Source organism: Python bivittatus, unplaced genomic scaffold (assembly GCF_059951505.1).
Source record: "Python bivittatus isolate LINGU-HERP-01145 unplaced genomic scaffold, Pbiv_v1 ctg000480_np1212, whole genome shotgun sequence".
Taxonomy (NCBI): Eukaryota; Metazoa; Chordata; class Lepidosauria; order Squamata; family Pythonidae; genus Python; species Python bivittatus.
In genome coordinates, this window is record NW_028277075.1 from 65,121,306 (window position 1) to 65,147,168 (window position 25,863).

The 25,863-nt window shown below is 38.2% G+C and overlaps 1 protein-coding gene across 1 annotated transcript in view; it reads right to left on the reverse strand.

The window, feature by feature from the left end:
• The window catches only part of PHRF1 (PHD and ring finger domains 1), a 32,653-nt gene that overhangs the window by 2,280 nt on the left and 4,510 nt on the right, over nt 1–25,863 (reverse strand). Inside the window, 14 exon segments of the mRNA XM_015887906.3 lie at nt 285–545; nt 1,032–1,108; nt 1,941–4,643; nt 6,777–6,931; nt 13,153–13,275; nt 14,376–14,563; nt 14,763–14,887; nt 16,168–16,297; nt 17,474–17,646; nt 18,082–18,182; nt 19,006–19,127; nt 20,207–20,290; nt 20,815–21,038; nt 23,258–23,371. Coding sequence (XP_015743392.2) covers nt 285–545; nt 1,032–1,108; nt 1,941–4,643; nt 6,777–6,931; nt 13,153–13,275; nt 14,376–14,563; nt 14,763–14,887; nt 16,168–16,297; nt 17,474–17,646; nt 18,082–18,182; nt 19,006–19,127; nt 20,207–20,290; nt 20,815–21,038; nt 23,258–23,371 — 4,580 coding nt within the window.

Consider the following 25,863-nt stretch of genomic DNA (forward strand, 5'->3'; position numbering starts at 1 on the left):
AACAAACTTTATGAACTGCAACATTAATTTATGGAACTCCTGGCCACAACCATGGGTTACAGCAACTAACTTAGATGCCTTAAAGAAGAAGGTACTTTTATAAAGGACACCTCCAACAATTATTTGTCCAATGGTTAGTGATGCACTTGTGGAACCAAATAATAGGTAGAACCATCAAGAAAGATGTTCAGGATCAGCAGTTCAATTTTTAGGTTTTATATCGTTAAAAATGGGGCCAACTGACTTCAAACACAACATCTAGCTAGCCACTCACATCCACCCACCTCTTCATTTTTTGTTTTATCCACTGGAGACTTAGATGCCTTGACTTTTTCCTCTGCATCTCCTGTGGCAGCGGCCTGAATACTTGGTTCTGAAGCTGTGGCCAAATTGCCGGGTTCCGGAATTAACCCCTGCCCTGCCATGCAGGTAAGCAGAGGAAGATTCCCCTGTATGATGAACTGAACAGTGGGCTGACTGACAGGCGCATAAGGGGGGAGAGCTGAAGGAAGTGGTGCTGTCAAAGGCAGGTTCTGGTTGTAGACCTAAAGAAGAGAAACAGAAGTTAATCACCATTTATGCTAAAACACTGAGCCTGAAGACCCCCCACACATTCCAAGAAGAGCTGTCTTCACCAGAACTTTGCATAACCTACTGCCAATTCAAAAGGGCCTCACTCCTATTACTGATGAACAATGAATGGGCCTGAACTACAAAAAATGTTTTTATGGAACCTAATCATTGTTCTTAAAATATCATAAAATGAATTAGCGGAAGGCAGAGATCGTAAGTAGAATAGATTGTAATCCAAAGCTTACTCAGGAGCCTGGGCAATATGAAATGTACTGCATGTAGAGGAGGAAGAGCATTCTGCAATGAAATCAAGCGGGTCACAAGTTCACAGATGGGAGTGGAATGGCCTTCCATCATGCTCAACTTCTGGAGTGGGAACCAACCTGAGAGGAATCTAGATCAGGAAACATAGGCTCAGGAATCATATAATTGGTTGGAGGAGGCTCAGTTAACTGCACCTGATTTAACGTTTGGGTCAAATCCTCGGCTTTCCAGACCCCTTCTTTCAGTCTCTGCTGTTTACAGAATGGCGTCCCTAAAAATTCCCCAAAAGAAGAAAATAATTTCAGCATAGCAATATATCCATATAATCACAGCAGGTAACACATCTTTATCTAGCCAACAGTAGATCTCCTTAAGAATACATTTGAAACAAATCTTATTCTAGCACAAAGGCTATTCTGAGTTTTCAGAAATGCCTCTACATTCAAATTGACTAGCACATTACACCCTATGTTGGGTGATATTTAGCATACTTAACGTGATTCCAGAATAAGGATGGAGGCAACTGAATCCTAAAGACATATAATATATTCCTATTGATTAAAAGCATATACTGTGTATTCGTATGTGTAGGGAACTCCATGACTCAGTTAACACTATGCCTCACAATTCCTTTGGCATTTACATCTAAACTAGAAAGTTATGATTTGCAATTGCCCCCCAAACTACAGTCAAACTTTGGTTTATAATACTGGCTTGGAGGCCAAATGCCAGTTCGGAAGGCATAAAAGTGTAAGGGAGACCAAAGCAGGAAAAACACATTGACTAAGAATTAAGAATCCATCATGTGAGACAGTACAGTACATAAAAAACATATGACAAGTAGAACCAACAGAGATTACTACATCAGGAAATGTTCTCAGGGATCTGAAAAGACATAAATCTGACTGAAATCAATATGCCTTGAATTTATTTCACTTTCTCTGAAACATTACTTTTAAATTCAGCATGGCGTATTATTTAATAAGAGGAGACTAACATAAAATCAAGATGAACATAATTCCTTCCAATTTTTATAAGGGAAAAAACTGGATTTTATTCAGTTATTTACATTTTCTATATTTAAAAAATGCCACCTTACTTACTTGCTGTTTTATCTATGGTCACCATGTCACTTTCTTCTTCTTGAAGATTCCACGTAACTCTTTTCACTAATGCTTTAGATTTCAACACAGGACTCTGAACTACCGCTTCCAGTTCAGCCTTATTTATATCAACTGTAGTTTCAACTGATACAGGGTCCACGTCTTTTGACAATATGGGCATTTTGCTTTCAGGCAAAGTTTGAGTTAGGCTTGCCTCATCACAACTTGGTGTATATTCTTCTTTTTCTAGAAGAGAATCTGTTAAGAAAGGGCATACATCGTTGTCATCTTGTTTAATTTCAATTTCCTGCTGTCTCTCACTGCTTTGGTTATCAAGTCCTGATGAATCATAGTCTACTATTAATTCATTCTCAATGGAAGAATCTATATAATCAGGTAGTGCTTCAGAATCTGTGCAATCCAGCTGGGAATGAAGTATTTCATTACCTAACTTATCATCATCCACTCTAGTAGAATCTTCAAATGCAACTTTAATTATGTTATCTTTTGAAGAAATGTCTTGTACAGGGATTAGATCACAATGAATATTCATCGTTTCTTGCTCTGTGTTTTCCAACACTTGCACCCGAGAAAGAGAATGCTCAAAAGAATTGCTGATTTCGTCATCCAAAGATCTGAGCTCTTTTTCTTGAAGAGGTAGTGGAGACATCTCTTTTGGCTTTTGTTTCCTTTCTTTGGAGCATGATTGGGATTGTAGTGGCTTTTCCTTAGATTTAGATCCTTTTGATTCATGGGGTTTTAATACAGGAGGTGATCTTGATTGCCTTTTATGCTTCTCCCGAGATCGAGATCTTTTTCTATCTCTTGATCTTGAAGTCCTCTCCTTCTCATACCTATCATAGCTTCTCTCTCTTCTGTGTTTCTTTTTTTTAGTTCTCTCAGCACTGTTTGATCGGGAACATTCTTGATCTCTTGCTCTAGAGGTAGAGTGCTTTTTCTTTTTCCTGCTTCCATATAACTCAAAAGAAGAGTTGCCAGGACTACCAGATTGTGATCTAGATCTCTTATGCTCTTTTGGCCAGAAACTTATTTTTTTGTCTTTAGTTTTACTTTTTGCTTTCTTTTTTTTTGATCGCTCGTGGCTACTGGAACAGTCACTCGATGACTGTCGAGTTTTTGTTTTAATTCCATGGCTTTTGCTATACTTTTTCTCAACCGAGTGGGAAGTTGATCTGGAACTTCTATCCCTTGAACGTGTCCTTGACCTAGATCTTGATTTAGTATGCTTGCATTCTTTTGTATCTGTCTTTTTAAGTTTAATTTCTCTCTGGCTCTGACAACTGGAATTTGATGGGGATCTTGAAAAAGATCGCTTTCTTGCTTGCTCACTTTTAAGAATGTTTGGCTGCTCTTTTTCTATTAAGGGACTACCTAATTCCTTTTCTATCCTAACTGTATCCCGATCATCTTCAAAAACTATCCCAGGGCTATCTTTATCATTGTCATTTAAATGTTCTGCATCAGTAACTTGCTTAATAGCTGAGGAGGTACAGGGTATACTTGAGAATTCCTTATCATCAACTTTATCTTGTTCTGCATCAGAGACCTGTTCTACAAATCTCTCCTTTATTACCATATCATTATGAGATTCTGTGTTACCTGATGGTGCATCCAACAACTCAACCTCAGATCCAAAGATATTTTCCAGTGGGTAAGGAGTAATGCGGCGCACTGTTTGGAACGTCTGAAGTTTTGGACTTGCTATGGATATTGTTCTGGTAATATTAGTGAGCGGTAATCTTTCAGGGCTACTATGTGTTGAACTTGAATCTGAGCCTGTGGGATCAAATGGATCATATATTTCACTTTTGACAGGTTTCGCTTTTTTTAGTGAAAAAAGGGGTGAAGGGTCTTTCTGTTGCACTTTATTGTCCACTGGTCGAAAAGTATTGCAAAATCCGGGATTAGACAGTCTGTTGGAATGCCCCATATTTCCAGGGATGTTGATTTTAAAGCTTTCAAAGGAGGAACTTCCAACTTTTCCCCTTGCTGAAGAAAGCGAGGAACTGCCATGAGTAACGTTTGCAGAAGAAGTGACTCCTGCTGCGTGTGTTTGTTGCTGAGTAGCATGTGGCTTGCTGTTTTCCATTTTGTTGCTTTTGATTGGCTGGTTTGTGTTCCCTTTGCCAGTCAACTGTGTTATACAGGAGTTGGGAATGTTATTATTTCGGTCACTGGCAGATTGTAGATATCCACTGTTTGTTTCCTTTTTAATTTTTGGTATTCTTGGAAGTTCAGAGATATCAGGTCTTTTAGGAGATGATTTCAAAGGCTTCTTGACATAAATTGTTTTTGAAATGGTACTGGAGTTGTTGTACAGTTTAGAAGGTGGAGAAAGAGGGGCCACAGATAGCTTAGACCCCCCATTAAATTTGGATGAATCACCTAGTTTGCTGCCGATTCTATTCAGATTTGCTAAATTCTGAGTCTGAACAGATCTTGGGGTCATGGAGTAATCAAATCGAATTGGTGCCCTTCCAAATGTAGCACACGGAGGATCCACTGTTCTGTTTGTTACACTTAGTGACAATGGAGATGACAAGCAAGTCTTTGAGATGGCACTTTTGGAGTTGGAAAGATCAGTGCCAGAGTTTGTAATTAAGGTCCCCGAAACTGGTGTCCTTGACTGGGAATTGTCCTCTAAAACCTCCTCTGCTTTTGAACTGCCATGCAGTAATGGGACTGAAAACAATTAGAGAGAGAGAAAAGAAGGTTTTCAATCATGTGCTCATACTAATACTAAAAAAATTACAATGTTAAAATGAAAGAAAATCATTTTGAGCAGCCATTATTGTATGAAACAAACTACTACTGAAATACTTTTAAAATTTTATTTTATTACAAGTTTTTAAAACTGGATAAAAATACAAAAAATCTGCCCAGCTACAAAACCCCAAGAACTATAAACAAAAATAAAAACCAGAACATAATTAATAATAAACAATGACAAACAAAAGGAAAAAGGAAAAAATTATGAACTATTTAGGCAAGTCATCTGTACATCAAGTATTAAACAATATATGAAAATTTCAAATTAAAAATAACCTCTATTCTTGTAAAATAACATGAAATCTATGGCAAACATATTGCATTATTTTTTGATTAATGGGAAAATGATTTCTCAAAATAATTCTCTTAACAATTCCTTATGACTAATATAACCAAAGTTAATTTCTACATCTTTGAAACATAAATGCTACTGAAATGCTACATTCAATCTCAGTGGCTTTTAATATAGCAGTAAGTTATCTTTTCATGCACAAATCAAAACTTTTTTTGATTAATCTTAATTCAAAAACCCCATTCCTATATGATAACCTATTTCAAAGCAATTTCACTATAATTTAAAACATCTATTTCTATTGCTTCCAGAGTTAAACGTAGATAGTCTCCTTTTACAAAATCTGGATTCTAGGATGCCTAATAAAAAAACTCATATACTGAGTTCCTCTTTTGAGACAAATAAGAAACACAAATTATTCTGTAATTGCTCCTGACCCAAGATTTTAGTGTCAGCAGGATGTGAATGTAGCAATTACCTCTGTGTTTACCGAAATTTTACAATAATTAGAATACCCTCCTAAGCAAAAATAATAAAACCATCTACAGATTTAGACTCAAACCATCTATGCCTTACACTAACAAGTACAGGCTTCAGCTCAACCTTAGCAAGACCAAGTGGCTCTGGGTTTTTGGACCCCCTGGTTCCGGGTACCTTTCATCTTTGGTTTTGGATAGGGTTGCACTGCCTCAGACAGAACCAGTGTGCAGTTTGGGGTTCCTCCTAGCCTCGTGGCTCTTGCTTCAGGAACAGTTGCCAGCTGTGTCTAGGAGGGCCTTTGCATACCTACAGGTTGTGCATCAGTTGCACCTTTTCCTGGATGGGAAGGCTCTGTTCAGTCACTCAAGCCCTAGTAATCCCCTGACTGGACTACAGTAATGCACTCTACATAGGGCTGCCCTTAAAAGAGCATTCAGAAGCTTCAGCGGGTGCAGAATGCAGTGGCTCATGTGATATCTCTGCTCCACAAGCTGCATTGGCTACCAGTATGCTTCCAGGTACAATTCAAGACGCTGGCGTCACCTTTAAAAGCCTTCATGGCTTGGGGACAGGCTACTTACAGAACTGTCTTCATGGCTGTTTCTACCCATCCCATTGGGTCCAGCAGGAGGGACATGCTCTGTGTCCCATCTGCTATGGAGTGTAATTTGGCAGGACCCAGGAGGAGAGCCTTTTCTGCCATGGCACCTGTCCTTTGGAATATCATCCCTTCGGAGATCAGATTGGCCTTGGCTGTGCTGGCCTTCCACAAGGCCTTGAAGATTTGGTTCCTTGCTCAAGCCTGGGGCCCTGGGTGTGTGATGGAGCCCATTTCCTGGTTGTGTTGACTGTATGGGTTTCTTTCCCCCCTTGTCTGCTATGTGGTTTTTGTTAATTGCTCAGAATCATGAATTTGAGATGGGTGGCAATAATAATAATAATAATAATAATAAGGAGGAGGAGGCGGCGGCGGCGGCGGCGGCTGTTAGAAGCCTAAGACCTGTCAGCCTTACTAGGTAGACCAAACAGGAAACATGACCAGTTGAGCTAATTCTACTTATTGTAAAGTTACATTAACAGAATCTTATAAGTCTGAAAGTACAATTCTTCCCCCATCTCCTTTACAGCCCCCAAAATTAGGGAGGGTCTCTTCTGAGTCTCTTGCCCCGCCCACTATCCAGGCTACGCTGTCTCTTATCTGACCGTTCCCCTAGGCAGCGTCTCTTGGCCCATTCTCCCAAGATCATTCCCACATGGCCATTACAAGACCTCACCTGCTTTCTTTGCTGTTAAGGATCCATCTCTATTAATAACAACATCAGAACCACTCATCATAAGGAGGCTCTGTCCGGTCAGGATGCTCCCCAACAAGTCAGGCACAGGGGCTGGCTCAGCTTCTGGCTCAGATACCAAGGCAGGAACACCCCTCCTATAAATTAGAGAGTTTTGGTATTGCACAGAACTATGCCAATTACATCAATTTAGGACATGAAGCTTTCTGCAGAAGTTCAGAAGGGTAGTTCAGTCTTCAGTACAATTATATGGTTTTACACAGGCAATACATATTTTAGATTACTGCTGCCCTTCTTTCTAAAAAAGGAGGCCAGCACACATATGAAATAAAACAATTGTGATAAGGAAAGAAGGCCAGGTACAGTTTCTCTACAGAGACTGCTGAAAGGAAAGCATTGGAAAAAAATAGCAATATTGTATTACATAATTCCATGCAAGTTTAACTACAGACTGGATGAAGGCCATGGAAATGAAAATCCTGAAAGAGCTGCAGATGGGCAAGATGTGGTTCTGGGAACTGGGGAGAGCCCAGACTCTGAATGGGGCTGCATTCATCTGGAGGGCGCAAGTGTAGAGCAGGCTGATGTTCTCCTCTTCTCTCTCATCAGAAACCCAATTGGCCTCAGTGAGGGTTTGAGTGCATCTGAGCAGCTGGCCCATCAAGTGCAATCTTTTCTGGGGAGTAATGACCTAGTTAAAGCAGTCCATCCTCTGCTAGATTCATGGTTAGACTACTGCAATGTATGCTATGTAGGGCTGTCCTTGAAGACAACCAGAAAAATGCAGCTGGTAGAAAATGCAGCAGAGTTTTCTGCTTCAAACATCTTTCAGAGATCATGTAACACAGGTTTTAAAGGAACACACAGGGTGCTCTGTGCCAGTTCCTTCTGATTTTCAAGATTTTAATTAAGGCCCTACATGGCTTGAGACCAGGGAGAAGTATGTTATATGAGGATGCAGAAGTGGGCCTTCTTTGTTCCTGGTTTTGGATTGTCCTTCCTCTTGAGGTTAAGCTATCACCTATACTGTTTCTTCTGCAATGTCAGGTGAAGTCCTGGCTTTTCATCCATGCATTTGGGATTTAACCAGTGAATTACATGCCAAAATAAATGCAATGATTAGAAACAACCAAATGTAAAAAGAAAAAGCTACAATAATTTAATCTAATTGAACTGAGTTTTGTTTCTAATTTAAGAATTAAACATAAATAATAGCTATAATAATTCAATTTAAAAAAATGGACACACCCCATTCCTCATGAAGAGAAACAAGTAGAAAAGAAATAGCAAAACAGCAGTATGTGAAAGGGGAGAAAAGCTGAGGGAGAAACAAATCTTGGAATGATTGAATTTGTTTTCTTTCTCTCTAAATAAGCATTTGCTTGGAATAGGCAAATGAAAACACGAATCTTCAATTTTATGCCGTCCGTTCTGATTAACAGATGATCCTGAAACCCACAAGAGAGCATCTTAAATCCTCCTCTATCTACATAAATCTTTCTGAACCTTAAGATCATGCATGGAGGCCCTGTTCTGTGTTCCCTGCTAGAAATATGATGGATGAACTCAGAATAGTTCTGCTATAGCAGCTTTTTTTTTTTGCAGTACCACCTAGACTATGGCAAGTTCTGCCAAAATAATTTGCCCTGCCTATGGTGGCTTGTCTTTTTCAGTAAACAATTAAATATCTGCTTTTTAATATGATTATTTGAGTATTATTTTGACTGAACTGTTTTATTTAGGAAAATTTAGGAGATTCATAATGTTAACTCACTAGGAGGCTAACTCATTAACTCATGGGAGCATCTCAGAATGTATCAACTGGCAGAATGGAAGGAGCTGATTTTAGTCCATTCTTCTTCCCTCTCTACTCCCCAGCAGCAACTCTCCCACTGATCTGTGGGTTCACACAGCACAGCAGGATGAATGGAGAAACCTGAGAGGATGACTCCTCTCCTATTCAGCAAACAGCAAAATTGCACCAGATCAAAAGCTTCCTGGTAGTTGAAGGTGTCTTTCCAGCCAAAGGAGGTTTTTGCAAAATGCAACCCATTGCTTTAAATTATCTTGCCATCTTGTCACTATGAATACAGTATTTCTTGGAAAGGCAGAAATAATGAAAGAATACTATGTAAATACATCAAGAGTTGACGCTAGAGAGGCAATCACTTTGAACAACTGACATTGAAAACAATACAGGTAGACCTCACTTACCGACTATGTATAGCGACTGTTCAAAGTTACAACACTGAAAGAGTAACTTTATGACCAGTCCTCTCATTTATGACCATCACAGTATCCCCGCAGTCACCTGATTGACATTTGGGGACTTCACAATTGGCTTGCGACAAGCAGAGTCAATGCAGAAGGCAGCAGTAAGATTGCAAGTCACAATCACATGATGTCTCACTTAACGACCATGGGTGATTCACTTAATGATTGCAGTGGAAGTGAGGTCATAAGTCTGTCATGGTCACAAGATGTTTTGCTTAGCGACCATGGTGCTTAGTGGCAGAGTTGCTGATTCCAACTGTGGTCTCTAAGCAAGGACTACCTGTATTTCTATTTTTTAAAATACCTTGCACCCGAAAACTTAATTCTGAAGGACAGCTTGCAAACTTATATATAAATTTACAAATGTACATGTTCAACTAAAACTGACATAAGTACTTTGAAAAAAAAAAAACACAACGAATTGCTTCCATGTTGGAATGTCATTATGGCATTCCTATTGGTGCCATTTTGGTTTCACCTTACCTGTAAAAACTCACCTTCAACTTGCCTTCTTTGGAGGTTAACATTTGGCTGCATTCCTGCTCTTTAGTAGATTCTCCCCTAAATCTCAATGAGCTTTGGCCCTCTTTGGCTCTAGAGGGGACATCTCAGTGTACTCGGCTTACAGTATGGCTCCTAATAAAAAGGAAGCAGAAAGCTCCCTAAACTTTAAAGCATATTTATTAGTAGTAATATTATTTCACAGGCATGGATCCACATGACAGAAACTTCATTTTTTGATAAATCTTGGGGAGAGGAGCAGGAATCCAGCCAAATGACCCTGTTCAAATCCTAAGCATGGGAACAGTATTTCTTGTATGGAAATTTACCAGCCAAAACTTTAGGATCCTTTCTCTCTCTCTCTCTCTCTCAGCTTCTACTACTTATCTCACAGCATTGTAATGATAGTAATATTGGGGTGGCGGGGGGGGGAGCAAACTGAAAGGAAGGCCAGGTATAATAAATAACATCAACCAAGTAATTAAAAAAAAAATCTGGCACATTCAACATCACTGAAGTCTCCACAGAATTTGTGAATTAGCTACTTTTACTGAAAGATGAAGGAAAAAAGAGCCAAATGCATCACAAAGCTCTCCCTCAAATATGTCTTCTAGTATTCCTGATACGGAAAATCAACTCCACTGACCCCCATTTTGATTGTGGACAGGAAAGAACTAATAAGCATGATTGCTTCTCATTAGAACTAGTTTGCTTCTATCTGAATTTCCATAAATATCATCATGATATCCAAACCCTCTCTTGAAAGCTGGTTGGCAGAGAGTAGCCTTTGCCAACCTGACATCTTCAAGTGCAACTGTGTTGGCTTGGAGTTTTGGGTGCAATAGTCATTTATCAGGCCCAAGTTGAAAAAAGAGGGAACAGCACCACAGAATGGAACCACATATTCTGGCACTGCTACATGGCTTCCCTTGTCTTCTTAACTAGGAATAAAGATTTCATGTAGGACATCAAAGATCCAGAATCTGAGTTCTTTACTCTGAGCCTTCATGACCAGAATCAAGTCTTTGTGATGCCACTTCTCTTACTATTCTCAAATTCTTCTTTAAAACCCACTTTTCTACAAAGCCTTTGTCACAACCAGTCCCCATTGTAGGTAAGTTTAAGCAATTCATAAATTGCTTTTAGGTGACATCAATACATTTCACATTAAGAAAATAACCACAATCACTTCAGGTTCCTCCTCTGTTTAGCCCGTGGCTTTCTCCCCATAGGTCAGCTGTAAGCTCTTTTAAAGCAGGGACTTGTTTTTTCATTCTCTAAGAAGAACCAAAGACATAGCTGGTGCCATATTATACATCTAATAAATAAATAACATTTTTAGGCTGGTGGTATAGAACTGTACCATCCATTCCTCCAAAATTTGAAGTAACCCCCCAGAACAAACTGCACCATCTTTTCCTCTTTCCTTTCACACCCACAAGTAATCATCCTGCTTGGCCAAATCCCCAATCACCTGCTTAGAGTCTCCAACTGCAAAAGAACATGCCAGAGCCAACATTCCTTCTCACATGCCTGTTAAAGGTACACAGCCTCAAAACTTTCCTCTCGGCAAGTGAGACACGATAGAAATCGACACTCAATGTATTTAAAAGTGAATAAATAAGCAACATTTGAGTTCAGAGTTCCTACAAACTCATCACTAGAAGAGGTTACTCTAAAAATCTATAGTAGCTCAGTAATTTGTGATTGGGTGTGCTAGTTTTATTTCGTACATTGCTGAATATATGGAACCCTGTATGAATAAGTTGTAGGGTTTTTTAATAACATGCTTGTTATCAAACCCTGGCCTAAATAAGCAAATATAAAAAAAAAGGAAAATGGGAGTAAGTATGCAGGAGAGGTATGCTTATACCAGAACAAAAACATTTCCTTTAGATTTTCTACCACAAATTAAGAAGCAGAAATGTTTATAGTGGAATGCACAGAGCATCTTTAAAACAGAAGTGAGAGAAAGAGATTTATACAAAGCCATGGCTTGTCTGAACACTGTTTGTTAAACAAGCCATGCTGACCTTGTTCTCCCAGCATACTGAGCCAAAAACTATGGTTTATAAACAAGATTCGCATATGACACAAAGCTAAAACCAAACCATCTACTTTCTGGCTTAGTGCAAAACAAAAATCCACTATTTGTGCCTATAAATCTGGTATGTAACATTTCCTCCATCACCATTCCTCCTTCCCTACCCCCAAAAGGCAGAACTGCCTATCGAAAAAAGGAATAGGTCTTTGTTTTTCCCTTCCTCAGCTTTCTCCATCAAAACAGAGGACACTGATGACAGTGTCCTTTCAAAAATACATACCCTTATATACAGAAGAAAATGCCTCCTGCATCTTTTAGTACACATTCTCCAGGCTGCAAACAGAATTCCCTCCTTCTGACTATCAGTTGTTCCTTAATTGTTTTGAGTATAAAATATTCTATAGAAGAATGCAGTTTCTTGACCTACATTTGTATCAACTACCACCCCTTCCATATATTGGGAACTGTTACACATTTTTATATTCCCACAAAAACAGAACCAAGTAATAGGAAGCTAGTATAAATGCATATGTGCATGTAAACATTAACATTGATGGCTGCTTATCACCAAGGCACATAGTGAACATTTTCATTTTGGTAAACTCTAATTTTAGTACAGGCAGGTTAAGCTTTTTTTTTTTTTAATAGAAAGCTAGACAGAATTACAAAATAGTATTTCTCAACTAATTCTAAAGCCACACATGCATGTACAAAATAATGGCAAAAGATCTACCAATGTTACTTTGGCTATTCTGTCAGGAAATGCATTTTTGTAATTAAATATTCTGAGCTTACCATGTGTATCTTTCATTCACTTTCTATCCCATCTTTAATTCAGGGGCTTAAGGTAGCACACATAGCACTTTCTCCTTTTAATTTTCCCCCAATTCAACACAATTTGTGTGATACGTTGGGCTGAGAGAGAATGACTAGCCCAAAGTCACCCAATGAGCTTCTGTAGCTGAGGGTGGACTAAAACCTGGGTCTCTTTGCTCCTAGTCAACACTTCAACCACTACACCATACTGGCTTTTCCCAATGTTCTTGGAAGTATATGTTTTTTAACTGAAGATCCTATGAAGAGAAATGTTTAAGATGGAATCCTAAACTCTTTATGTCAGACAGTCTTTTATCCTGGAACACAACACTGCTATCAAGCAGCACAATATATGCAACACTAAGAGATATTATTATTGCACGACTTCCTCATTACTTTCCCCCTAATTCAGAATTCAATGGAAAAATTCCTTTTGCAATTTTGTCTAGTTGTATCAACTCTTCAGTTATATTATTTGTGCCCTTTTCAGCAGATGAAAAATGGAAAGAAATTATCCATATCTTATCCAAAGACAATTAACTATTAAGACTGAACTCTGTCAAGGTATATGTTCTGCTTACATTACTGCACTGGAGGAAAAGTTGGCTTTTCAATGTGGCATGCAAAGAAACCATAAGAGAGATCACCAGACAGAAGAAAACTTTGCTAGAAAGCTCAAGCAAATACTTTATATAAGAAAGCATCTCTCCTAACTAGTCTTACCCAGGGAGCCCAACAGCCACTGGCCTAGCAACAGGGCGATGTGATCTAAGCGCTGATTGGGAAAGACCTCTTCTTTTGGTGCTCACTGGTGAGGTTGAATTAACAACAGGAAGCTCTTCATCGCTAAAGAGAGAAAAACTTGAAAAATCACCGAAAATGTCCAATCTTAGCTCAGCTTTACCTATTATTATAATAATAATAGAAATAGTTAGAGGGAAAATGTTTGAAATTGAGGGAAAGCATGCATGCAATGTATTAATTCCTGCTTGAGTAAATTTCATTATCTACTTTGGGTCTAAACCCGTTTTTTTTCTTTCCTGGTAAGATCAGTGCAAAGTGCAATCAGTGCTGTATTAGCAAGAAGTACTCAAAAAGACACAAACAAATATTTCCTTTTGGGAAATATCAAAATAGCCATAAGAAATATAAGAACCTTTTTTAAAAATCCCAAATAGGAATGTACACAATTTAATATTTAGGGAGTGAAAAATTCTGGAAAACTCCAGAATGTACCATTTCTCCTCTGGCACACCAACTCAGCTATTTGAGAGTTATGTCAGTTTTCTGGAAGTTAATTCTCTGAACAATATGTAGCTTGTGGTATTCTAGACATAGTGCTTCAGATAAAACAAGCTTGCTTCAAGGAGGGGCTATATCCAGAACATCAAACTGCTTCCAGATTGGAGAATTAACTTCTGGAAAACCATCAGATCATCCCTAGAGTGGTCATACTGACAAGATACATGTAGGAAATGGAACATTCCAGACCTTTTACAAATAAATTGAGAAAACACATTACATTGGAGTTATCGATACGAAACATTTTTATAAGCTGTTATGTAAAGAGGAATAAAAAATTCAACAGGAAGAAAGTACCAAGTAAAATGTTCAGTATGAGGGAAGAGGATGAGTAAACCTATAGTATACTCAGACTCGAAACGTGCACCACCAAAAATATCAAAATACACAAAACAAGAGATTCATCCAGATTTCATGCTAAAATTTGGACAATCCTGATTGTTCTTTAAAGAGAGATTCCATCAACTGAAACATTAATATTCAAGATAAGTAACTTAACAATGCAGTGAAAATTCTTAAAGAAAAGTGGGCATCAGATAATAGTCTTGAGCTGTTCACAGCAGTTCCAAACATGACATCACTTGGAGTCTTACTCTGGTTTGAAGAAACATTCATTGTTTTCTTCCTACTTATCCTATGCTTACCTGTTGTATGGATCTAGCTCAAAAGGATCCCCAAAGACAGAGAGGGAGGCAGCTCCAATATCAGCTCTCATAAGGCCAAGTGATGGTTCTATTGGCTTGCATATGGAAGGGATTGAAGTACCATGTATAGGTTTGCCAAGCCGAAGGGTTTTTGCTATTCGGGAACGAGCAGTCACCTCAGTTTTAACCTGGGTAGAACAGCAAGTTAGCTAAGCTAAAAGATCTCCATTAGTTAACTTCCTTAAAGAGGGAAAACAGAACATACACAACAGCAACCACCAACATCCTCTAAAGATTATCACTGAATAAAGAAAACACCCCAATAAAAAGTGCTGCTTGATTAACCAACTACATTTCTGCACTCCTGAAAATAGCATGGGAGCATACCTGGGTTTTTTTTCCCTTTCTCCTCTTTGTCCGACGCTTGCGTCTCTTAATCCAAGTTCCAGTACCTTTTTTCCCAGCAGATGATTTTGAACGAATTTTTTTACTGGTGGCTTTTTTTCTCCTCCCTAAATTAAGCAAAATACCAAAGATTTCAGAATTAAGTATCCACAAACATGGGATGCTTGGCACACCTTCATGCTTAAAATAATATACAACAATTAGACACCAACTTAAATTTAGAGAGATCAATGTAGAATAGATGCGAATTACATTAAAAGGGATTTTGCTCTGTTGGGACTCTAACCCTAACCCTAACCCCTCCCCCCCACTAACAATTTCAGACAGACCTTCTGGCATATCTGTATGAATGAGAAAACTTTAGGGTCCCCAACAGGCTGTTGTGCTCAGCTCTCATGGCTCTCTGCTTTACCTGCCAGTTAAATTATGATGCAAAACAAAGAACTAAACTCCAGCATGAGTTTTATTTTCAAGAATGCTTCACAGTTACTTTTAGAAAAGAAAAGGGGGAGGTGGCTGCAGTCCAGTTTCTAGTTTGAAAATGTGCCAATTTCCTCAGAGATGAGAGCTAGAGGCAAGGACTACCATCCCCATCAGTTATGTAGTGTTCAAGCAAATGGATGCTTTGTGATCAGCCACATCCCTATGGCACCTCTGTTGTCACAGGACACATGACATGCTCTAAAAATTCCCAAAGGGAACATCCATTTGCCCAAACTATTAGGAGCCTTGAGATATCTGATCATTTGAGTGCTTTCACAATGTTATTGATAACATAATACAAAATAATATTAGCTCATGCCAGATTTCATATATTTACCAAGTACCACAAGTTCCACACTCTTCATATGTCACTGACATACACTAATCTCTAATTGGATGATTTAGCTCATCAAAAGAAATTCTATGTATTAATACAGAGATACACAGATTTCACTGGGTCTAGGGCCATATTTGTATGGTTATCAAAAGCTTATCACCATTAATTATTAAACTCCTGTATATGGTAACTGCTTTATTCTTTTCTGAAAGCTATAATCATTAAATAGAAATTCTGCAGCTCGCATGCATTTTTCACCTGTAAAAGTTTGGAAGAAGACTCTTCTACTTATTCTGTCGTTTTTGGCTATTTGCTGCTATTTTTTCAAAAGACTACACTGAGGAAACACATGGTGGAATGAAACACTATATAAATAATGAAGACTACCGGTGTGGCACTTGCAATTAAGGGCAAAGACAGCTGAGTTCAATCACCGTTCAGGCACAATTCTACCTGGGTGACCTTGGGCCAGTCAGGCACATTCAACCAATTCTACTTCCTGGGAAAAAATGCATGACAAGCCTCCCTAGAAAATATGACTAATTGCCTTCCCTGTGAATAAATTACCTCCTTTTCGTTTTTTCCTGGTTGTGGTCCGAGGAGTTAATGGTCTCTGGTATACAGCTGTGCTCAGCCCGGCTGCAACTGCCTCAATTGTTTCATCAAGAAAGGAAGACATAAGGTACCTTGGTACATGCTAAAATCAAGACCAATGTTTATAATTACTGGTTGAAGCTATCTAATGCTAAACTCATATATTGTACTTGAAAAGAGATATAAGAGAAACCTTTTCACCTCTAACTTTTCTCCCAGATTATGTCATCTCTTTGTTACCAGCAAGTATTTCCCTCTCAATCACTCAAAGCCCTCCTGCCCAGGAAGCCATAAATTTGTGGATATCATAAATTATTGGCAAAGCAAATAAATGGTGAATCAGATCAATGTACCCATTGTTTCATTAGGAAACACAAGTGAATATAGTGTCCTATCCACACAATTATTTTTATGATGGTTGCGTGAAAACTATCTTAAGCTTTTTTTTTATCTTCTGCATTTATTTGCAGTAACAGGATATAATCTAGTCTCTCTCTGTATAATTTAACCAAAGCTACTTTTGACCATTGATATATTTTTGCCAACCTCAACATTATAAAATATTGTAGGTTTGATTGCATCATTAGTTGGAGAAGTAGAGCAACTTTGCCCACTCATGTAGTACTGCAAGCATTTCATTACTGCGATAAACAAAGACACTGCAGACAGGAGATGCATCTATTGAATCATTCAGCACACTTGGCTCAGGAGTCATAGCTACTCACAGTTTGCCAGAACATGCCTGCAGCATGCCCTTAGTGTTTGGGAAAAGGAAGGTTAAATGTCTGCGCACACACACACACACACATAAATATTTATACATTTATAATGAAATTATATATTTATAAATATATTTATATATTGAATATCTGCAATGTCTGCAATACAAAATATGCATTACCTTAGTCCTGCAAATTTACAGTAGGTCTAGGAGCTCCAAGATTCTTGTGAAATCTACCCCATGCTAAAAGTATATCTGTACTTTTAAGCACAGAAAAATCAGTGGAGAGATTTTCTATATTTCCTATACAAGTCCTACAGGACTGGATGAGTACTGAACACCAGCACTGTATTTTTTTGTACAACTCATACTCACTTCACTGGGACCAATGGACTGTGACAGAAATCTTCATATTTTGATTATGGCCAGAAATGATTGCAGGTATTCACCCTGTTCCTTTCATGTGGGCAAACAGTGCTACACTGTGTACCCAGAGTACTTGGTCATTTACTGGACGATTGTCTGAAGTCTGTACCATTCCCTCAGATTAATCAGTACCTGAATTCTCTGTGCAGTTGTTATCCGATTTCGGTTCACCGTTGCCCGCACACGTTCACTTTGGCGTGTTCTAGCTATAGCCCGTGTTCGGACACTGGGACGCAGTCGACTAGTGGTAGGAATGACATCAGCTACAAGGGAAGCAACCTCCTCTTCACTCACCTGACCTGTTTCTTAAAAGAAGATCTATGTCAGTTTTCAGCTATATTTCAACTATCGCTTGAACACCTTTCTAGAATCCAAGAGCTACATAGTCCATAAACAGGCACTGGCTGATATTTAGATAAACAATTTGCAATACATGCAAGAGCTACATATTCCACAAACAAACACTGGCTGATATTTAGATAAACAATTTGCAATATATGCAGTTCATTCTACCGTTCAACGGGCAGCATTACTGAAAACTTTGTCTAAGCAACAAGTAACATTTGATTACTGAATGCTGCTGCCATAGTGATGGTACTATGTGGGACAAATCATGTGGAAAATATGCCTCTATAAAATTACGGTAATGTAAAAATAAATTTCAGTATGTTATGTAATGGTGAAAAAATCCTATTCTGCTGTAATTCAAACTAAAAATATGTTGTAAAGAAAATACTTGCCAGCATCAACAGGCATAGCATTTGCAGGTGCACATGGTGGACAGAACCATTCATCTACAGGTACCTCGTTTAAAGGTGGATTAAGGCATTCCATATGGTAACTAAAGAAAGAGTATATAAGGTGTTCTTACAAAACTGTAAAGGCAGAAGAGAATACCATGCCCTGTTGCCTATTATGCAGACTGATCCTTCATACAGAGATAAATATACATGCATAAGTTCTTATTCTAACCACAGAGAGTCATTCATTAATATTGAATTAGTAAATATGGAATTAGCAAATACTCCAAGAGCTGACAAACAAAATACCAGAACATCTAAGAAACCAGAAAAAGTTGTATGTTCCAATAAGAATAATGATCATTTACTAAAAATATAACACACTTATAAAGCATATTAATCAGGAGCAGTGCTAAGGAGGGAGAGATAAAATATATTTTAAAATTCTCTGTATGAGGCTACCTCTTTAGATATTCACAACCTGTAACTGCAGAGTAAGACAAGAAAGCTCACTGTGGCCTCACCCTATCCACCTATGAGCAACCCGTCTTTGTCACAAGTTCTAGTAGGAAAAGTACAATTGTATACAAATAATTATAAAGTGTCCCATGATCAGAAATCACAGTGCAATTTTCCCAACAATAAGAAGCTTTATAACAGGTTCACCTGAGAGCAATTACATTTCTGCTGCAGGGTTTCCAAATAACCATGTAATATGGCAAAGTATCCATATCACTCTCCAAGCATACAAATTATGAATGGCTGGAGAAGTCTAAAGGAGACATATGATTGGGTTTGTCAGGCAAAAATATAAGACCTTCAATATTAAAAGCAGACTGACACCCTCAAGTGGAACCCTAATTTCAAGAAGCATTTGACAAACGTGGCAACCAAGAAAGGTGTTTAAAGGCAAGAGCTCTTTACCCTGCATCACAGCCATCACAAAGAAGCAAACGATCTTCTCTGTCACTTCGACCACACACTTCACAAAAGGTGGGATCTTCCTCCAGATCGTCTTCCTGAGATTTTGTATTCTCAACAGGAATCTAAAGAAATCATTTTAAGGAGGTTTTGCACTGTTCGCAGCAAAACAAGTACAGCACAGTTCTGTAGCAACAACCCATTTTTGCCTAATTCTGTCCAAGCATGAGCTTTTGTGTTCTTTCATCATGATGTCAGATTTAAGGAGAGGTGTCACCAGATAATGAAGCTACTTCCATCCCATTTTTATATGGAATTTTTTATTCAAGAGTACCCAAATGCTAACATTAAAAAAATCAACCTAAAGCATTTTCAGTTTAACTGTCAGTTTGCAAATTCTACTTTGTGTCCTTTTTACATATTCTTAGTAGCTGATTACTTGTTTCTATTTCATGAATGAGTCAATGAAAGTAAACTAAAGAAGCAGCAGTAAGATTTTTTACTCTATATATACAATATTTCAAAAGAACTTCAAAAGCAGTACTGTAAGAACTTTATATATTATTTCTTTTCTATCTCAGAAAAAAAAACATTCATCTTTACTCTGAAGGAAAGCCCATTTTACTTAACAGGAACTATGCTCAAGAGTGCATAGGTTTGTTGCTGATTGGCAACACTAGAACGGTTATCACTGCAATAATACACTAGTATGTAGCAATTAATCTGTTAAATTCATAGGAAGTGCAAATCTCCTTCACTATTGCTTTTTATGCAGTAAGGCTTAGCATTCATTATCTCCTTCTCCATCTGATTAATAATGCTTTATTGATATTTCTGCTGCAGTACAAGTAACAATGCTCTTTACTAGAACAATTTTCCCCCAGAAGGCCATGAGAGAAAGCATGGGCAAAATGTATGTGCATAATACCTTTTGTTCACAAAAATCTTTGCATGTATGCATGTAAATAGCTTAAATTGGGGGGGAAAAGTTCATAAAACTAGAAAATCATGCATTCCAAAAAATTGTCTGTCATTATAAACTGGTGATTTCTATCAACTCTGATATTTCAGAATTATTAAATCCAGGGGGAAAAAACCGCAATGAACTATGAATTGATTAGAAATTAGGAATTAGAAAAAAGCACTGCATATGCTTTGTAAAACATATTGACTTTTGCTATTTTTAAGAAAACAGAATGCCTACTTTCTTCAAAATTTCTCCATCAAAGCGCACACGAACACAGATAGATTTAAAAATGATCCGATCCACTGGACAAGAGTTGGCATTCTGCAAAAAGAAAAAGAAAAAAAAAGGGAGGGAGAAACAGTTTGCCATTTTAAAAATAACTCCATTTCTTCAAGAAATTAAACATTAATAGCTGTTCAATTGGTCAAGTTCTTACTGGTGGTAGCTGAGGACCCACATTAAAAAACCTGGTTCCTTACTATTCTCACATATCTTAATAACAGCCTGAACTAAAATAATTTTATATGCATTAATTGTCAGCATGTTTCATTGCTACAACACCTGGCTTCTTTTCTCTCAATTCTAAAGAGAGAGTACTAAGCCATTTAACAGCAGACATCATTTATTAACTGTAAGAACCGAAAAGGAATAATAATAAAAATAATCCAAATCCACATATATACAAATTAGCTTTCTGGGGGAAGTCCAGAGGATCTATAATGATTATTTGCTGCCTACCAAATATGGCCTGCAGAAAGATACATTTTGAAATGAAATGGCCATGATGCTCACTCACAAAATAGCATCAACTATAGCATAATTTTATCAAATAAATTAGTTCTTACTTTAGACCATTCAACTATACAATCCAAGCAGAAATAATGGGCACAATTCTCAGGTGTTCCAACTGCCTGATCTCTGAATGAGTTGAGGCATATTGGGCAGTTTTCAGCATCTTCATCAGAAGAAGAATTACTTCCTCCATTAAGCTGTGGCTTTGTTTTAACAGAATATGCTGGTTGCTCAGAAGCCATTTCCATTTCATCTTCTTCCTCTTCTTCTTCAGTATCTTAAGAAAAAAAAAGAATAATACTCTCACACACACATACCCCAAACCTGTTCTGGAAGGCTGAGAAATTATTTTATTTGAAACACATATAGGCAATGAGAGGGTAGAAAACAGTAAGGCAGCCCATGCAAGAGCTGAAAACTATCCATGTAATACTGGATACAGCCTTGTTAGATATCTCCACTGTCATGGGTGATCCAGACTTACTAGAAAAAAAGATGCACAAATCAAGTATAATTGCACGGTAAGATTCAATGCTCAGAGCTTAACCACTATTTTTTTTTGTTTTTGTTTTCATCTTTGTCTTTATGGATTGTTGTGAGCCACTTAGTATCATTATATGAGATAGGCAGCCATATAAGTCCTGTAAATAAAACCAATCAATCAATCAATCAATCAATCAAATTCTATATCAGTCAGCTGACTCTCAGCTCAACTGACCTTGTAGGATTATTTATTAGGAGAAGGATCATGCATACTATTGTAAAAATGTATCTGTGATGAACAGCTGAGCTCGCAACATGGAAGGCTGGAGGCTTTCAACTTATCCCACGAGTTCTCACACTCTGGCTTTGAGTCTTACTTGGGGTGGTTCCCACTGTCATATTTCTCAGGGGACACCTCAACTGACATCCACCCCATAATTTTAGTGTATGAGAGAAATAGGCCCTTTTTTATCACCAGAGATAATCTGTGCTATCTCTCTGGTGATAAAAAGGTAAAAATACAAAAAGCAAAATAATTTTAATGGCACAACCTCCTGACCATGTAGTTGGAGAGGCATCTGATTAGATGATTCAGCCCTTCTTCCCCTCTTTTGAAGTCAGACCAATTCACCAGGGATAAACAAAATAAAACTTTATTTTAAATATTCTAATATTTACAAATGCACACATTCAATGCTGAAAAAGGTAAATTACAGAATTGCCCAAATTACAGTGATATTGCTGGCTACTTAAAAGACACAAACAAAATAAAATGCAACGCTTTAAGTGTGGAGCCCTGCGAGGCAGGGAAACAAGAACTACTTGGATGTCTGGAAATATTTTTATTGCCAGTAAAACATTATAACAGAATCTTGAAAGCCTGTCAAAACCATTCTCCAAATCAACATATATCTAGTGCAGTTAAGGTGGAATTATTTCAGTTTGGTTTCACATTCCTTTTGAAAGGTGTCAGCAGTATCTGGACACTTTAGCTTGTTTATATCTAGTTGTTTGATTTCGTTTATCTTCTATATTTCCTGGATATTTCAGGGGTATATTAAAGCATGGTCAGGTATAATATTTATTCCCCCCACTCCGATCCTGACTGCCAATAACAGAATTCCAAAAATTTCTGCCTAATCTGGATATGGAAGCCAGTTTGGTGTAATGGTTAAGACATCAGGCTAGAAATCAGGAGACCATGAGTTCTAGTCCCATCTTAGGCCCAAAGCCAGCTAGGTGACCTTGGGTCATTCACTCTTTCTAGGAAGCAGGCAATGGCAAGCCTCTTTCAAAATCTTGCCAAGAAAACTGCAGGCATTTTGAACATGGAAAATGAACTGCTTTGTGACATAGGGGATTTCTCCATCTGCTACCTAGAGGACATGCTGCTCAGTTTTGGAGGAGATTACACAGAGTTTACTACCTTGTCCAGAAAAATATAAACACAGGACCATAGGATTTGACTTAGCACCACAGAGAAACACAAATTAAACCTAACACAATAACAACAAATAAATGGCTAGGCAATTTACCTATTTCTACAAAACAGAAGACTTCCAGAAGCAGAATTGTCCTTTGCTTCAAGATGCCTGGATTGCATCTTGGGGTTCCATGCTTTCCTCAGAGGCTGCTGGGGAGATGGAAGCCCAAGTTCCTTACCCAGCCTCTTTCTCCAGCTTCTCCAGACTTCTGCGCTCATTTAGAACATCTTTATATTGTCAAATGAGGGAGGGGCCAAGGTATCTGACTCTCATTGTATGTGACAAAGACCATCTTAGTGGAGATGTGTATTCCATGTCTGGATGGCAGCCTGCAATACTATGAATGTCTGGCAAGCAAGCACATTCACAACGGTAACAGTGTGCTTCTCTACAGCTCAAATATTACAGTGGTCTGACGGAAATTAGGCAAGTTAGCCGCAGCTCTCACCTAAAGTGGCTTTAGAAACAGCAGACTTACTGAACATTCAACTTTCTTAATTAATATTACTGAAAGACTTATTATAATCACCTTCTAGATCTTCATCTTCACTTTCTTCATTCTCTTCACCTCCATCTTCATCAGTATCATCTTCATCCTCACTCCCTGTGTCATCTGAGTCTCCGCTATTTTCATCACTGCTTTCTTTTGAAAAAAAGAGTAAAGAAAATCAAGAAGGGACATAAGTATTCACTATCAACTAGGACATAAAGTGGTAGATAAGATATTTCAAAAGTATGTGCACTACTGTCTCAATTTCTGACCAGATACACAAATGTTTTTGGTAAGGAAAATCATTGCATCTGTGCAACGATACCACTGAGAGGAGAGTATCCAAAATGTGCCAAAGTAAAGGCCCCTGTGTGAGATGGGACTAATAAATGATACAGGTATTCAGGAATGTAAAAAGGGAGTGCATGAGTTCGTTGTAGCAGAGATGAGAAGTATTCATTCCATCTCTTTGTAAATTAAGATTTAAAATTCTCTATTTGAGCTCCCTCCAGACTTTATCCAAGCCTAGCATGGATACAGACAATTAGCAGGGTCATCCTTTAATTCTTTCTTCCAAGAAGACTGGATCTGTCTCTCAGAACTAGTTGGGCTAGTTCTCCTCCTCAAATTTATTTAAGCCAATACTTAAACCAGCAGAGTTGTAATCAAGCCTCGACTGAATTCTAGCTGGAGAAGGGTATTAGCAACTGAATGGGGAACCTGGAGTAAGGATCTCAGAAATTTAGACTTATGGCTTCTAAGGCATGTCCTTGTAAATGCAACATTGTGTGCCATACAGCAAAACACTTAGCACGTTGGCTTCAAAAATTTAATTGTTGCAAGCATGTAGTTGTTACTCTTGCAGGCTGAATATCTAAGGATTGCATTAGAGCTGTTTGGGATCACAAAGGAAGGTTTACTTGGGAAACAGACAAGGTTGCAGCATCATCAGCATATAGCAGAATGGAGACTGGTTTACAGGTCAGAGGAGGATGAAATTTGGCCTTGGTGAGGGCTTGAACAATATCATTAATGCATAAATTAAATAATAGAGGGGCCAGGATACATCCCTGTTTAACTCCCTTAGAAGATGGAATAGGGTCGGTCGGTTCTCCACTATTTGAGCAATGGACCTGCACTGTAGTCCATTCACGCAACATTAGTTGCAGGAGCCAGCAGTCAATGGAGAAACCCCCTCCAGGAACTTTACCACTTTTAAGATGGACAATTAAGTTCATTTCTTCTGGTATGGAGATGGAGGCCAGTCAGGAGAGTGCTAGAGATTGTTGGATATATGCTGGAATCCCTGGCTGTGCTTTGGAACAACACACAATAGTGAGCATCCCAGGTCACACATGATATTAGATTATCTGTTCTAGGTCTGGGACTTGTTGACACAAAAACAAGGCACCAGAACAGGATGTCATCATTGATTAAGACTGAATGAATCAGTCTGTCCCACTCTGTCAATTGACTTGTCTGCTTCTTCTTACATAGGAGAACCTTGTATTTCTGTTTCTGGGAATAAAAGATTTTTCTGGGAGTGGGATCATTACTATTCACAGTGGCTAGCCATCAAATTTGGTCTCTCAGTCTCAAAGGTTCAGTTCCTGGAGACTCAGAGGAAGAGCTCACTTTCTGGAAAGGGAAAGGAGCCAGTATGCTTGATTGTATGTTAATTACTAACAACTTGATCACTTGCTGTACAAACTTTGCATTTCTTCCCTCCATGACAGCAACCTTTAAAAATTAAGGCTTTAGCCCTAAATGTCTCAGAAATTCAACTGAGACATTTTTCTGATCCAAGTGGTCACATAAGCTACAATGTGAAGGCCTGTACTGAATTCATGCATTCATCCCGAGCTTGTGAGCTGAAACAAGCAATAATTGAACTCAATGTAACACAAACCATTTTTGATAATTTCCAAGATATTATTAGATCAATGCAGAAATGCATAAAGTCTACTTCTGTGCCAGTGCAAAGTTCTCACACTAAATTCTCCAAGCCCTGGTTTGACTGAGAGTATGTTCATGCCAAAACCTTAGCAACTTCAACCCACAAATGGTCTAGACATTAACAAGTTTGATTCACTAAGTGTTGGGCTTCACACTAAAATAAACATAGCACTTTAGAGGTTCCTCCTCTTTTTTCTGGTTTTTATGGCTGCAATGAAGAGCCTGAAAATGGCCAAGGAGAGACTAGTGAAATCTCAGAAGCCAAAAGTAAGTGGCTAAGCAGGAGTCCTATAGCATGAATTTCATACTATAAATTGTTCCTTGACCTCTTAAACTACTTTTAAAAGACTCCATATATGAAACCTTCCACAATCCCAGAAAATGTTAGTTTGATATAAAGATAAGAGGCCTTTTTCTTTTAATGCTGCATTCCTTTGTGGGTAATCTCTGGGAACCAAATGATGTCCATAGGGAAGTCCAAAGATATGGGTGGATGAAACCAGTTAAGCATGGGCAGAACTACAACTTTCTCTCACTTAGCAGTATACCAGAAAGAGAAACTTCCTCTTACCATAGGTCTAAATTGATCACTTAACAAAGGGCTTTGAAAACTAAAGCAAGAGCAACAGGTTCCTCATCCTAATGTGAAAAAAAGAAAAATGCTCAGGATTTCTTCCTGTAGGAATTCT